At 41.7% G+C, this 16,926-nt stretch overlaps 1 protein-coding gene across 1 annotated transcript in view; it reads right to left on the bottom strand.

Moving 5' to 3' along the window:
- The window catches only part of ptenb (phosphatase and tensin homolog B), a 161,565-nt gene that overhangs the window by 72,998 nt on the left and 71,641 nt on the right, over positions 1 to 16,926 (bottom strand). Inside the window, exon 2 of the mRNA XM_060841878.1 lies at positions 13,801 to 13,885. Within this exon, the coding sequence (XP_060697861.1) occupies positions 13,801 to 13,885 (85 nt within the window). The remainder of the gene's footprint in view (positions 1 to 13,800; positions 13,886 to 16,926) is intronic.

The raw sequence follows: 16,926 nt of genomic DNA, 5'->3' as shown, positions 1-16,926 counted from the left end.
TCAAGGCTCGAGCATTGTTAGTAACAGTTTGTGAAAATTAAGAGTTGGGGAATGAGTCTGTGAAATGGGGCAGGAGAGGTTGGGGCAAATCTGTGATCATTGGGCGGCACAGTGGCTCAGCGGTTAGCACTGCTGCCTCACAGCACCAGGAACCCAGGTTCGATTCCAGTCTCGGGCGACTGCATGGAGTTTGCACATTGTTGCCATGTCTGCATGGGTTTCCTCCAGGTGCACCGGTTTCCTCCCACAGTTCAAAGATTTGCAAGTTTACTGGATTGGCCAAGTTAAATTGCCCATAGTGTTAGGTGCAGTTGTCAGCGGTAAATGTAGGGATATGGGTCTGGGTGGGTTGCTCTTCGGAGGGCCAATGTGGACTTGTTGGCCTGAAGCGTCTGATTCCACACTGTAGGGAATCTAATCATAAAATTTCAGCGTGTGACTCCACTTTGGACTGCAACCAACATTGGTTCCAAAGCCCTGGTGTCAAAGCTTCACAAGTTATCAAATGGAACAAAACAAAACAAAATCGCAAATAAAAGAAAATTTTGGAAACTTTCAGTCAGTCATCTGTGGGGAAAACAAAAGAAAATGCTTGAATATAAACCCTTCTGTAGAACTACAATTATATTACAGATGACAACGTTTAAAAGGGAACATAACAACATGAATGGGAAGAGACTCATACAACAAGATACAAGGAAAAAGAAGTAAAATGACCGATTAAGTGTTGTGCAAGAGATAGTGCAATTAAACTATGTCATATTAACCTACAACTTCATGGCAATATTGCAAAATTACACCCTGGTAACAGCAATTGTGAAAATACATGTGAGAAAGCATTTCATGGACCAGAGTTAAGCAGAAAGCAAGGTAAGTCAATTTTTATTCCTTGGAACTCAGAGTCTTATGTTCTGAAAGAACAGAAGATTTTCAGAATATGAAAAGTTACAGAGTTGTAGAATCATAAGAGTCACTGTGGCACAAAAAGTAATGCAGTTCATTCTGGCTCTATTTGGAGAAACGCAGTTAGTCCCATTCACCTGCACCATTTCTGTCGCCCTTCATGTTTACTCTTTGAAATGCCCATTCTACGTTCGGTTGAAATCTTGATCTCTGCTTCCATCACCCTCACCAGCAGCATGTTCTAGGTCAAAAAATTATTTTCCTCCTATCTCCTGAATCTGTTGACTCAGCCCCTAAATCTGTAACCTGAAACACTAATTATAGTTAACAATGTTTAGAATTCTGATAAGAAATATTATAAAAATAATCAAGAAAATTAATGGAATGCCACTCTATGTCTTGAGGGCTGGAACATAAAGGACACAGAAGTTTGCTGCAGGTACACAAAACCCTAATTGGACCTCACTTGGAGCATTTGGACATATCTGGGAACTATAAGTAGGATCATGCATTATAGTATTATGTGCAGTTCTGGTCACTGCATTATTGGAAGAATGAGGAAGCTTTGGAAAGGGTTTTTTTTTAGATTAGACTTACAGTGTGGAAACAGGCCCTTCGGCCCAACAAGTCCACACCGACCCGCCGAAGCGCAACCCACCCATACCCCTACATTTACCCCTTACCTAACACTACGGGCAATTTAGCTTGGCCAATTCACCTGACCCGCACATCTTTGTGACTGTGGGAGGAAACCGGAGCACCCGGAGGAAACCCACGCAGACACGGGGAGAACGTGCAAACTCCACACAGTCAGTCGCCTGAGTCGGGAATTGAACCCAGGTCTCCAGGCGCTGTGAGGCAGCAGTGCTAACCACTGTGCCACCGTGCCGCCCACATTCAGAGGAGATTTACTGGGATGTTGCCTGGTATGGAAGAAAGGCCTTACGAGGAAAGCTGAGAGAACTGAGGCTGTTTTCATTGAAGGGAAGAAGGTTGAGTGGTGACTTATACAAGACGTATAAGATAATCAGAAGGTTGGAGAGGGTGGACAGTTAAAGTCTTTCCTTAGATGGTGAAGGGACAAAGATTTAAATTGAGGAGTGATAGATTTAGGACTGATATCAGGGTAGTTTCTTTACTCAGAGATTAGTGGGGCATGGAACGACCTGCCTGCAACTGCAGTAGACTCGCTAACATTAAGGGCATTTAAATGGGTGTAGGGCATACACATGGATAATAATGGAATGGTGTAGGTTAGCTGGGCAACAGATTAATTTCACAGGTCAGCACAACATCGAGGGCTGAAGGAACTGGACTGTGCTGTAACTTTCTTTGTTCTATAACTCAGGAAAGATAAATTGGCCTTGGATGAAGCACAACTTGGTTTACAAGAATAATACCTAGACTTCAGGGATTGGGTTATGGCAAGTCCTTACCCTATTATCATCCCTACATTATTTTTAAGAATCTGGAATGCAAGGCATCCACATCATGCAATTTATCCACTAAGCTTTTCCGATACCTCCCAAATGTAACTTATACCTCATCCATTATTTCCACCATCTCCGATCCTAGTGATGTTTCCTCAAATTCCTTTTCCTCAGTGAACACCAGTACAAACTAAGTATTCTCACCTTGCCTTGCACCTTTAAGCACACATTAGCAGTTTTGTCACTAATAGAATTCATTCCACCTCTTTCAACCTGCTCACTATTAGATGCTGCTTGAAGATTGTGTTCCTTTTTATCTCAAATTCCATTCCATTCCATTCTCAAACTTTACTTTCCAACCATTTTTTTTCTTCACTATCCCTCTTAACCTGTCACATTTGATCTAATTCTTGCTTGAAGATGTACCAGAGATGCATTATATATTCTCTGTTCATACTCCTCATCATCCACATTTTTCAGGGAGCACTGATTTTGGTTCTGCTATCATTCACCTTTGTTGGAATGCACCTAGACTGTTTGAAATACATTGTTCTTAAAAGATCACCTATTATTTGTTACTTTTCTCTGTCAATCATTGTCTAAATTTTATTCGTGCTACATTCCTTCTCATTACAGTGAAAAGATGATGCAGAAGCTCTAATTTATTTAGATCCTTGCTTTTACAATATCAAATGTTGTATCCAATGTTCACGCTTATCCAAGCATTCCTTACAGACAGTGGTAAACTTGGACGACCTCATTCTACATCTTAAGATACAATAATGCCCTCATTCTCACTGACCAAGAACATGCTGATCAAGAACATTCACCTGAACAAAACTCAGAAATTTCCACCCTTACTTCCCATTTCCTCTATGCAATTCAAAGTCTGTCAATATCACCACTTGACAACTCTTACTCCTCTCTCTCTCTCTTTGTGCAAACATATAGAATATATGCAGTAAAAAATCATACTCATATTGCTTCTCAACTCTAACCAAACTCTATGCTTGCTCAAAAACATCACCACTTACCAATACAACAAAGTGTTTCCTCATCAGGAATGCCAATCCACCTCCCATTGTTACTTCCCTACCTTTTCTGAATACTCTATACCCTTAAAATGCCCTTGCTTTTTAGTGAAAGGAATTCAGAATACTCTCAACCTTCAGAGGAAATATTTTTCAACTGTTTTAAATAGGCACCTCCTTACTTTTAAACAATGACCGTTAGTTCTAGATTCTTCCAAAAGACGAAACATCCTTCCAACATCCAGCTGGTCAAGGTCCCTCAGAGTTTTACAGGTCTCAACTAAATCACAGTTGACTCTTCCAAACTCCAGACGATACATGCCTAGCCTGGCTAACCTTGCCTCATCAGGCAATCTGCTCATTCCAGGTATTAGTTGAATAAACCTTCTCTAAACTGCTTTCAACACGTTAACATCCTTTCCCAAGTAAGGTGACTACCACTGTACATACTAGTTTAGATGCGGTCTCATTAAAACTGTACTACTTAAGCATAAATTGCCTATTCTTGCATTCAATTCGCCTTGAAATAAACCATAACATTCTATAAGCTTTCCTGACTACTTACTGTAACTGCATAAAACATACAACAGTATGGCACAGTCCAGGCACTTCGGCCCTCGATGTTGTGCCGACCTTTTATTCTACTCTAAGATCAGACTAACCTATATAGTCTTCATTTTAGGTATCTTCCACGTGCCTATCCAAGAGTCACTTAAATGTCCCTCATGTATCTAACTCTATTATCACTGTCGGCAGTGCATTCTATGCACACACTAGTTTGTGTAAAAAGCCTGCCTCTGACATCACCCCTAATTTTTCTCCAATTACCTTAAAATTATGCCCCCTCGTGATAGACATTTCCATTATGAGAAAAGGTCTCTGGCTATCCCACTCTACCTATGTCTCTCAACATCCTGTACACCTCTATCAAGTCATCTCTCAACCTTCTTCGCTCCAATGAGAAAAGCCCTAGCTCCCTCAACCTTTCTTCATAAGGCCCACCCTCAAATCCAGACAGCATCCTGGTAAATCTCCTCTGCACTCTCTCTACAACTTCCACATTTTTCCTATAACGAGGTGACCAGAACAGAATACAATATTACAAGTGTGGCCTAACCAGGGCTCTATAGAGCTGCAGCGTAACCCCGCAGCTCTTAAACTCAATCCCCAGTTAATGAAAACCAACACACAATATGTTTTCTTAATGACCTATCAACCTGGGTGGCAACTTTGAGGGACCTATCAACATGGACCGCAAGATCCCCCTGTTCTTCCACAAGAATTCTGCATTTAATCCTGTATTCTGCATTCAAATCTGACCTTCCACAGTGACTGACTTTACACTTTTCCAGGTTGAACTCCATATGCCACTTATCAGCCCACTTTTGCATCCTGTCAATGTCCCGTCGCAACCTATAACAGCCCTCCACACTATCCACAACTCCACCAACCTTCGTGTCATTGACAAACTTATTAACCCACCCTTCCCTTCCTCATCCAAGTCAATCATAAAAATCACAAAGAGCAGAGGTCCCAGAACCGATCCCTGTGGAACTGGTCAGAGATCTATGCATTATATCTTCCATCTACCACCATCCTCGGTCTTCCATGGGTCAACCAATTCTGTATTTAGGCAGCCAAACTTCCCTATAACTCATGCCTCCTAACTTTCTACCATGAGGAACCTTATCAAATGCTTTGCTAAAATCCATGTACATCACATCCACTGCTCTCCCTTCATGAAGGTTGTCTTGTCACATCCTCGAAGAATTCAGTAAGGTTTGTGAGGCATGATCAGCCCCTCTCACAAGGTCTTGCTGACTATCTCTAGTCAATCTATGGTTTTCCAAGTAATTGAAAAATCCTACCTCTCAGAATCCTCTCCAATACTATGCCCACCATGGACGTACGACTTGACTGGCCTGTAATTCCCAGGGTTATCACTATTCCCTTTCTTGAACAAGGGAATACCATTTTACTACCTTCCAATCATCTGGCACTACTCCAACGGACAGTGAGGACACAAAAATCATCGCCAAAGATGCAGCAATCTCTTTCCTCGCTTCCTATAGTAACCGAGGGCATATCTTGCCTAGTCCAGGGGATTTACCTATTCTTAAGTTTTTCAAAATTTTCAACACATCCTCCTTCTTAACATCAGCCTGTTCTAGCATATCAATCTGTTTCACACTGTCCTCAGAAACGTTAAGGTACCTCTCAGTAGTGAATATTGAAGCAAAATATTCATTAAGGACCTCCCCTACTTCTTCTGACTCCAGGCACAAGTTCCCTCCACTATCCCTGATTGTCCTTACCCTCAGCTGCAAATGTGTTGCTGGTCAAAGCACAGCAGGTCAGGCAGCATCTCAGGAATAGAGAATTCGACGTTTCGAGCATAAGCCCTTCATCAGGAATGAGAGAGAGAGAGCCAAGCAGGCTAAGATAAAAGGTAGGGAGGAGGGACTAGGGGGAGGGGCGATGGAGGTGGGATAGGTGGAAGGAGGTCAAGGTGAGGGTGATAGGCCGGAGTGGGGTGGGGGCGGAGAGGTCAGGATGAGGATTGCAGGTTAGGAGGGCGGTGCTGAGTTGAGGGAACCGACTGAGACAAGGTGGGGGGAGGGGAAATGAGGAAGCTGGAGAAATCTGAATTCATACCTTGTGGTTGGAGGGTTCCCAGGCGGAAGATGAGGCGCTCCTCCTCCAGCCGTCGTGTAGTTGTGTTCTGCCGGTGGAGGAGTCCAAGGACCTGCATGTCCTCGGTGGAGTGGGAGGGAGAGTTAAAGTGTTGAGCCACGGGGTGATTGGGTTGGTTGGTTCGGGCGGCCCGGAGGTGTTCTCTGAAGCGTTCCGCAAGTAAGCAGCCTGTCTCACCAATATAGAGGAGGCCACATCGGGTGCAGCGGATGCAATAGATGATGTGTGTGGAGGTACAGGTGAACTTGTGGCGGATATGGAAGGATCCCTTGGGGCCTTGGAGGGAAGTGAGTGTGGAGGTGTGGGCGCAAGTTTTGCATTTCCTGCGGTTGCAGGGGAAGGTGCCGGGGGTGGAGGTTGGGTTGGTGGGGGGTGTGGATCTGACGAGGGAGTCACGAAGGGAGTGGTCCTTGCGAAACGCTGATAGGGGAGGGGAGGGAAATATATCCTTGGTGGTGGGGTCCGTTTGGAGGTGGCGGAAATGGCGGCGGATGATACGTTGTATGCGGAGGTTGGTGGGGTGGTAGGTGAGAACCAGTGGGGTTCTGTCTTGGTGGCGGTTGGAGGAGCGGGGCTCAAGGGCGGAGGAGCGGGAAGTGGAGGAGATGCGGTGGAGGGCATCGTCGATCACGTCTGGGGGGAATCTGCGGTCCTTGAAGGAGGAGGCCATCTGGGCTGTGCGGTGTTGGAATTGGCCCACCTGGGAGCAGATGCGGCGGAGACGAAGGAATTGGGAATATGGGATGGCGTTTTTACAGGGGGCAGGGTGGGAGGAGGTGTAGTCCAGGTAGCTGTGGGAGTCAGTCGGTTTATAATAGATGTCTGTGTTGAGTCGGTCGCCCGAGATAGAAATGGAAAGGTCTAGGAAGGGGAGGGAGGAGTCTGAGACCGTCCAGGTGAGTGTCCTTACCCTCACTCTGGCCATCCTCTTGTTCCTTAAACAAGTGTAGAATGCCTTAGGATTTTCCTTAATCATACATGCTAAAGCCTTTTCATACCCATTCATGCTCTCCTCAGTCCATTCTTCAGTACCTTCCTGGCTACCTTGTAACCTTCCAAAGCCCTGTCTGAGCCTGGCCTCCACAACCTTAAGTTTCATTCTTCCTCTTGACTACATGTTCCACATCCCTGGTCATCCAAGGTACTTTCAACCTACCTCCCTTCCTTGCCTCAATGGGACAAACCTGTCCAGCACTATCAGCAAGTGCTTCGTAAACAATCTCCATATTTCTGTAGTGCATTTCCATGAGAATATCTGTTCCCAATTTAGGATCCCCAGTTCCTGTCCAATAGCATTTTAATTCCCCTTCTCCTAATTAAATACTTTCCCACAGTGTTTGCTCCTATAGTCATGCAGAGAGATAGGAAAGATCAGAGAGTTGTGATCACTATCACCAAAATGCTCCCTCATTCTAAGAGATCTGACACCTGGCATGGTTCATTGCCAAGCACCAAATCCTACATGGCCTCCTCTCTACATTTTGTGTCAGGAACCCTTCCTGGACACACCTGACAAGAACTGCTCCATCCAAAGTATTTGAACTGAGTTGGTTCCAATCAATATTAGGGAATTAAAATCACCCATGACAACAACCCTGTTACTTCTGCACCTTTCCAAAATCTGCCTCCCAATCAGCTCCTCCATATCTCTGTTGCTATTAGGGTTGTGGGGGGGGGGGGGCTGTGGAAAACTCCCAATAAAGTGACAGCTCCTTTCATGTTTCTGACTTCCACCCATACTGACTCTGTCGACAAACACTCAACGATCTCCCTTTCTGCAGCTGTGATACAATCTCTGATGAGCAATGCCACTCCTCCATCTCTGTAACGTCCCCCCATTCCTTTTGAAACATCTAAACCCTGGAATATCCAACAACCATTCCTTCCCCGGTGATATCCAAGTCTGCATTTTAATCTTTTGCGATTCTTTTCTTGGACACCCAGATCCTGCTGCATTTATGAGCTTTGTAATGTCTAACCATTTTTTATTCTGTGCGCCAAAATGGACACTTTCACACTTTTCCACATTCTATTGTACATGTCAGATTTTCATTCCTATAACCTGACTGTATCCCCCAATTAGCTAAATCCCTCTTTACGACTCAGTTCTCTAACTTTGTGCCATCAGCAAATTTAGCATACCTTTTATAGAATTGATTTGGATAAAGGGATCAATGTAGAAGGGGTGAGTCCCTAGCACTAACTCATGTAGCACACCACTCGGGACATCCTGCCAGCCTTAAGATCCACTTATTCCTACTCGCTGCTTCCTGTAATCCAATCTTCTATCCATAACAATACTAATTACCCCTTACACCATGAGCTTGTATTTTCTGCAATAAACTTTGATGTGGCACTTTATCAAATACCTTCAGGCAATCTAAGTATAATACATTCTCTGGTACTCCTTTATCAGAAGCACAACGTCCTTCTTCAAAGAGCAAGATGATCGTATCTTATAGCCAAGCAGGTTCAAAAGGTCCATGTGGCTTACTTTTGTCTCTTGATCAAAAGGGGATAAGGCAGAAAGTGGAGTTGAGTATTATTTGATTGGCTATGATCTTATAGAATGACAGAATAGATTCAGAACAACTGGCCTGCTTCGACTCCTACGTCTATTGGCCTTATCGTAGGGGAGTATTTCAGTACTTCATAAGAACAGGCTACGAATGACTGAGAAATAAAAATATATGATTAGTTTGCATGTGGTGAGTAAAGTTGGTGAGCTAGAAGCACACATAGCCACGTGGGAAAAGGATGGATTGATAATAACCAAAACTTTGCTCACTGCTGAGAATAAATGAGGTAAACATGATTCCCCTTTGATAAAACCATGTTGGCTCTGTAGGCCTCTAATCCTGACAACAATTGTGTGAATCTTTCCTGAACCCTTCCAAGTTTAACAACATCCTTCCTACAGAAAAATGACCAGACTTGCACACAGCATTCCAAAAGTGGCCTAACCAATGTCTTGCACAGCTGCAACATGACTTCCAACTCATATACTCAATGCACAGACCAATAAGGGCAAGCATATCAAATGCCTTCTTCACTATCCTATTAACCTGCAATTCTACTTTCAAAGAACTATGATCCTCTACCCCAAGTTCTCTCTGTTCAGCAACATTCTCCAAGATTTACATTAAGTGTATAAGTCCTGCTTGGATTTGCCTTTCCAAAATGCAGCACCTCACATTTATCTAAATTAAACTCCATACACCACTCCTCAGCCCACTGACCCATCTGATCAAGATCCTGTTGTACTCGGAGATAACCTTCTTCCCTGTCTACTACACCTCAAATTTTGGTGTCATCTGCAAACTTACCAACTTAGGTAGTTTGGTGGCTCAGTGGTTAACACTGCTGCTTCACAGCGCCAGGGACCCGGGTTTGATTCCATCCTTGGGCAACTGTCTGTGCGGAGTTTGTACATTTTCCCAGAGTCTGTAGGTGTTTCAGTTTCCTCCCACCATTCAAAGCTGTGCAGGTTACGTGAACTGGCCATGCTAAACTGTCCGTAGTGTTCAGGGGTATCTAAGTTAGGTGCATTAGTCAGGGGAAATGTAGAGTAATAGGGTAGAGGAACAGGTCTGGGTGAGATACTCTTTGGAGGGTTGTTGTGGACTTGTTGGGCCAAATGATGCTTTTCCACACTATAGGGTTTCTATTCTATGATATCCATCCTATGTTCACACCCAAATCATTTATATAAATGATGAAAAGCAGTGGACCTGGCACTGATCCTTGTGGCACACCACTGGTCACAGACCTCCAGTCTGAAAAGCGACCCTCCATCACCACCCCCTGTCTTCCACCTTCAAGCCAGTTCTGTATCCAAATAGCTTGCTTCCCCTCTATTCCACGTGATCCAACCTTGCTAGCCAAGGAAGAATCTTGTCAAATGCCTTACTGAAGACCATTTAAGTCACATCCACTGCTCTGCCTTCATCAATCCTCTTTGTTTCTTCTTCCAAAAACTCGTTAGTCACACACAATTCCCCATGCACAAAGTCATGTTGACTATCCCCAATCAGTCCTTGCCTTTCCAAATCATGAATATATTGCCCCTCAGAATTTACTCAAGTAACTTACCCACCAGTGATGTCAGGCTCAAGCAGTTTATTACCTTGTTTTTTCTTACCACCTTTTCTGTTAGATTCCCTACAGTGTGGAAACAGGTCCTTCTGCCCAACCAGTCCACACCGACCCGCCGAAGAGTAACCCATCCAGACCCATTTCCCTCTGACTAATGCACCTAACAGTATGGGGCAATTTAGTATGGCCAATTCACCTAAACTGCACATCTTTGGACTGTGGGAGGAAACCGGAGCACCCGGAGGAAACCCACAAAGACACAGGGAGAATGTGTAAACTCCACACAGTCACCCGAGGCTGGAATTGAATCTGGGACCCTGGTGCTGAGAGGCAGCAGTGCTAACCACTGAGCCACTGTGCCGCCCCAGTCTTTTCCTAAACAGTGGCACCATGTCAGCCAACCTCCAGTCTTTTGGCACCTCACTTGTGGCTGTCGATGATACCAATATCTCAGCCAGGAGCCCAGCAATCACTTCCCTAGCTTCCCAGAGTTCTAAAGGTACACCTGATAAAAGTGTATAAATCCCTGACATCTTATGCGTTTTAAGACATTCGGCACCTACTCCTCTGTAGTATGGACATTTTTCAAGATGTCGCTATTTCGTTTGCCACAGTAACCACTGCTGCAAAATACTCATTAACTGCTCTGAAGAGTTACCAGACAAAATATTAACTCTGCTTTCTTCCCATAAATGCTACCAGATCAGAGTTCTTCCAGCAATTTCTGTTTTTGTTTTCAATCTCCAGCATCCACAATTCTATATTTTATTTTAATTCTGACATTACCTTGAATGTTCATTTTAATTTAGATCTTAACTCTACAAATTCTTTCAGCAGAATCTCCTTTCTACTTCTATAATTGTTCTTGGCAGTTTATGGGAGTGAAAACTGGACCACGTCGCCAACCTGAGAAGACATTAAACCTGGCACCAGGTGGGCTATACAGACTTCAAGACCCACTCACAGACGGGTCTTAACTATAACTATATTGTCCCATAACTATATTGTCCCCTACCACTTCTATGTTCATGTTTCCTCCAGTCATTTGAATAGATCCCTGTATGGTTCTGCCATGGTCAGTTTGCTTATCCCTGCAGTGCCTACACTCAACATCGTTACAACTTGCAAGAATCTTTTTACTGTTGGACTGCACCACTCTCTACCATTGGCAAATATCCACTGTATTAACTTCTGTTTTAAACTTCTATATGACAATGCCAACTCTCCAACCCAAGGTAAATAGTGATAAATAGGTTCTAGTGATCAGCACTTGAAAATCACAGCAAAACTTTGACATTTACAGAATAAAAACTTGACAAAGTTATTAACAGGGAGAATTCTGTAGATAGGCTGATGAAATGAGCAGACACATGGCAGACGGAATTTAATACAGAGCATGCAAAATGATATATTTTGACAGAAGGAGAAATAATACAGGTTGAAGAGAACAATCCCAGCAGGAGCACAGAGCAGAACAACCTGGGGATACGTCACAAGTTAAAAGTTGCATGGAAAAGTCAAGAAATTTGTTTACAAAGACAATCCTGAGCTTTACAAATCAACAAACCGAATGCAGTGCAAGGAAGTTCCACACTCTTTAAAAAGAGTGATTCAGCTGGAACTGGAGCACAGAGTCCAAATTAGGCATCTTGATTTATGTTGCAAGTGATTCCCCAAGAATGTGCGAAAAAATATATACAACATTTTGAGGAATCAGGGCCTTCACTTATAGGGACAGTGTGAAGTAGTTGTTCTTTAGGGAAAAGGGCAAGTTGATAGTACAGTTGAAAAGTGTATTCAAACCTATTAGGGATCTAGAAGGAATGGATAAGTACAGGTTTTCTGTATTGGCAGAAGGGTCTGGAACAGAGAGCAGATTTAAGGTGATTATGATGAATATCTAACGTGCCTCTGATAGTGATATACACAAATACAGAATTGTGTTTTCTCTGCTGCAGAACGATATCATCTGTCCAAACGGATAACAGACTGACAGCTTTCTTCCACATTTCCCAGAGGAACAAGCGCGCCAAAATTGGGCATGGATTTTTCTGCTCCTAAAAGATGTGTACCCAGGAAGCTTTGAAACAAAATATTAAGTAATAATCTGCCCCAAAATGTACATCCTCTATATTCTAGAAAACAGATTGAATTTTTGCAGCACAGTAGAGAACAAATTATCAAACGTTGACACATTAGAATCTTTCACCTTTTTATGAAGAGCCACCATCCAAAAACAATAATTTCATTTGGAATTAAACTCAACAATGTTCCAGTATGCTTCACGAACTAATTGTGGGATGAAATGCTGGCACCCACACTTCCCAATAAATTCCCAATATAAAATGCTTCATGTGGAGGTCAAGCAACTAGATAAGATCCTCACAGCTTTTCATCTGATACAAAACCAAGTTCAACCAACCTACAATTTGATGAAACAAATTAAAGTCTAATCAAAAAAATTAATAAAAACAGTACAACCTCAACTATTCCACAAGTATTTTCAAAGTGTTTTACAGGACCCCTGAAAAAATATGCCAGAATTATAAACAGCAAAGTCAAAGGAAATCACAGAACTGCTTTGAAATGTATTAATTTTTTATTGATATAGTTTATTGTTGTACTATTACATTTGTAATGATATTCTACAAGATGAACTTGAAGCTCAATGGATGGTAAATCCAACAGTAAGACTTCTACGGTGATGTTTTGTTTAATCTTAACAACTGAATTTTTAGATTACTCGGCAAAACAAATTGCATGAAGACATCGTACTTCCAACAGAATGCACTGGACCTCTTACAAGTTTTCATCCTATGCTTTGCTTTGTGCGACCATGACTAAAAACAGGGATTGACTTGTTGACATTAATGGCATGGTCAATTCGACAGATCTAAGTTTCCAAATTTTTTTTCAGCCAGTCAGAAATAATTTTTAGTTTAAAAACAGACCTCAAATGGATAATGCAGCAAAATCAAGAACTTAAACGTTTGAGACAAACAATAACTGGAGGAAAAAGGTGCTAGCTTTACAGTTATACAGCTTTACCTTCAAAGAAGTAAAATAAAATTTGTGATTATTTCCTAAGAATTTACATATACCCACCAAATTCCCAATCTCCAACCCCCAAAAAATGCAAATACCTGTTTAAAAGTATGAAACTTAGACAACTTAAATTATGAAGTAACAAACCACAAATTCAAATATAATTTCAATTCCTGTAAAGTATAAATGGAAATGTAAATCAAGATATCAAGAGGGAACACATTTTAAGCTTATCATCAAAAACCATTATTTAAAATTACAAACCAGTTTCTACAAGACTTTGCATGTTTTGAAATGCTAACACAGAAACAGTAAAGTTGCCTTGGTCCCAGAGAGTGATAGGATTGCACTCTCATTAGAGAGAGACACAATTGGTAGTGGTTGAGTCTGGGGTTCACCATGATCTAGGCATGGCCTCAGGTGATACGGGAATTGAACCTGCGCTATTGGGATCACATTTGATGACATCCAGCCATCAAGCCAACTGAGCGAACTGCCAAATAGTATCAGAAACACAGTCCTCCATTTTCAACAGTGAACAACTTCAGATTTGCCTTTTTTTTAAAGAAAATGAAAGATAAATTCTGAAATGATATACTTACTTTACAACATCGTCAATGTTATTTCGATAGACGCCTTCAAGTCTCTCAGCTGGAAACCCCATAGCGATGATGTTTGGATAAATATCTGATTAGATAGGTTAAGAATAACAATAAACGTGTAACATTTAAAACAAACTTCTTTTCAGAAAGAACAAACATAATGCAAACTGTTGAATTGGATTTCTGTACAATTTTAACTCTTCATCGTATTTGGACACTTTCAAATAAAGCCTTAAAATACAATTGCCTTCTAAAAGAATAACTAGGTTATCATTGCAAACCCTGGTTTCAATGTAAATTATATAAGTATGTTTACACTGCTCAAAATGAGCAAGGTAGCGAGAACAAATGTGCATGCTTTAATCACCATTTCCTATACAATTGCTTGTCCATTCGATTCTCCACGTGCTGAAAATAGTTTAAAACTGCCCAATTTTGCATGCTGCCTAATGAAGGCTAATTGTTGCCAAGCATTTGACTTATTTTTCCAGTATACTGAAGTTATAAAAACAAAGATATTAAGATAAAACTGTTAACCAAATCTCAGTAGAGTGTGAGGGCAAGAGGAGGAAAGCGAGTGTGAAACATGAAGACATGTTCAAGAGTAACAGTAGAAGCAAGAGGAGAAAAGATCAGAGTTTTAGGGGATATGAATAGGAAAAAAAGTGGAATATACATGGAAGAACACTATTTGTACAACTTTGCTAAGTAAATCAGTTTGTGTTTAAGTAAAAAGCATGAGCTCAGTCTAATTATGCAATTTTATGTTATTACATTGTGGTTGCATTGGCAGAGGTGGTGGCAACTTTTGTCCTCACCTGGTTGTACAGACATCAAAGTACTTCAGTTCATAGTCCTGTACAGACTTTTCTAAGTCAGTAAGGGAAGCGCAGAAATAGCTCAAGACACAAACCAGAACAGATTTGGTGCATGAACAGTCATTCCAACAAAGTGGTTCAAGTTAAATATGCCAAATCATGAAATAAAACCATATTCAAGCTTCACTCCTGAAATCTGGGGGAGGCAATGGCCTAGTGGTTTTTATTATTGGACTGTTAATCCAGAGACCCAGGTAATGTTCTGGGGACCCGGGTTCAAATCCCACCATGACAAATAGCAGCATTTGAATTCACTTTAAAAACAAATCTGGAATTAAGGATCCAACAGATGATCATGACCACTGTCAATTGTCAGAAAAACCCTTCTGGTTCACTAATGTCCTTTAGTGAAGGCAACTGCCATCCTTACCTGGTCTAGCCTACATGTGACTCCACACCCACAGCAATGTGGTTGACTCTTAACTGCCCTCTGGGCAGTAAATGGTAGCTTGGACAGCATTGCCCTTCCTTCATCAATATATAATAAAAGAAAACTAAATTCAAGCAAATAACAGAATGCTTATAAAGATGAAGTTCTATATTTGTAAGTTATCTTCTGAGTTTATTCACAAATCAGCAATACAACTTAACCCAGATAGTCATGCATATAACCTTCAACATTTTTCCCACTTTTAGCAGGATCAAACCCCCAAATTCTACAGCTTACTGCACTTAATGCCTTAGTGACATAAGTTATAAAACTTGTAACTTGAAGGAGCAACATGAACTTACAGGATCACTAGACAGTAGTGGTTATGTCAATCGTAACTAACTGATCTAGAAGTTGCATTCCGTTTGCTGCTCTTTATTCTGTAACTCCTATTACCCACTTCAGCAGCAATCAGCAATTCCCTAAATTATTGTAAGGTGCTGCTTCCATCATCCTAGCCAAAAATGGATATCTCTTCTATACAGAATGAAATCTTTCCAAATTGCTCACAAATTATATACCAGAAATTTAAACCTCTGACCTCTTGTTTCCTGTGAAGTCCAAGTGTTTAGAATCGGTATTTCTATACTTCTGTGATTTCTCATGATTAATTAATTCCAAAACTGGCATATTTAAACATTTCCAAGTGTTTCTCATAACAACAACAATTTCTACTATATAGTGCCTGGAAAGTTATAAATCATCCCAAAGTGCTTCACAAGAGTGATTTAATTCTGAACCACAAAGAGATATCAGAGGTCATCCAGCTAACAGCATGGCCATCAACAGATAACAACTAAAATTGGGGATGCATGCAAGAAAAACCAGAGGTTTGCAGAAATTGCAGAGCAGTGAAGGTGGCTACAGCGGCAAGGAAGGATTTGAAGGTTAAGATTTTTTAGGCTCAGCATCATTGTCAGAAAGGAAGCCTATTGAACAAAGAAAGGTTCATGAGCATCGGGATGGATCGGTTGCCAGTTTTTGCAGCTCAAGCAACTTGGGATCGGAGCTGAGGAGCTGGTCAGAGCTGCATACGTTGCACATCAGGGAGGAATAAAATTACTTGGCCCCTAACTCCAGGAGGTAGTCATAACACTTATATTAGGTAATTCAAACTTAGCCTGTGAACAAGGACAAGAGGATGTGACTGTGGATGAAGCACGTATGAAGGGGTGGGCACTTGAGAAGCTTCTGTCCCTGTAATGTTTGAGTTATGGAATTCTTGCAAGCTGGGTGGATGAGAGGGGTGGCTGCAGGGAAGATCAGCAAAGTATCACTTTGTTAGGCAGAGCTGTTAGGGGAAGGAAAAATGAATAGCCTTGTCTTTGAAGCTAGAGAGGAGTTTGTCACAGGAGTGGGGGATTCACACCGATACAAATGAAGCTGATAGAACTGGAAAGGACTGCTGTAAGATTCTGAACAAATTAGGAGCTAAACCAGAAAGCAGAACTTCCAAGGTAATAATTTCAGAATCATTATCTGAATCATAGAGCAAAATGATTAAGGGTAAATAAAGTCAAGGAGTTAGAAAAGTAGCTCAAAGAATGGCACTGGAGGAATGGGTTTCAGTTCTTGGGGCACAGGTATCAGTAATGGGGAAGAAGGAACCTGCTGCACCAGTAAGAAAACCTTCACTTGAATCAGTGGGCAAAGTCCTAGCATATTGAATAATTGAGAAGAAGAAGGACGGATGGGTATGGTTCAGGATTGAAGGTTACACAGACTGAAAAAGGTTATAGTGCATTTTAGCAGTACCATTTTGGTCATGATTCCCAAAGTCCAATAAGGGACATGGACAACAAAAGCAGCAAATAAAGT

This window comes from Hemiscyllium ocellatum, chromosome 22 (genome assembly GCF_020745735.1).
Source record: "Hemiscyllium ocellatum isolate sHemOce1 chromosome 22, sHemOce1.pat.X.cur, whole genome shotgun sequence".
Lineage (NCBI taxonomy): Eukaryota > Metazoa > Chordata > Chondrichthyes > Orectolobiformes > Hemiscylliidae > Hemiscyllium > Hemiscyllium ocellatum.
Note: the sequence above shows the minus strand (reverse complement) of the source record. Positions and strands in the feature narration are given on the sequence as shown.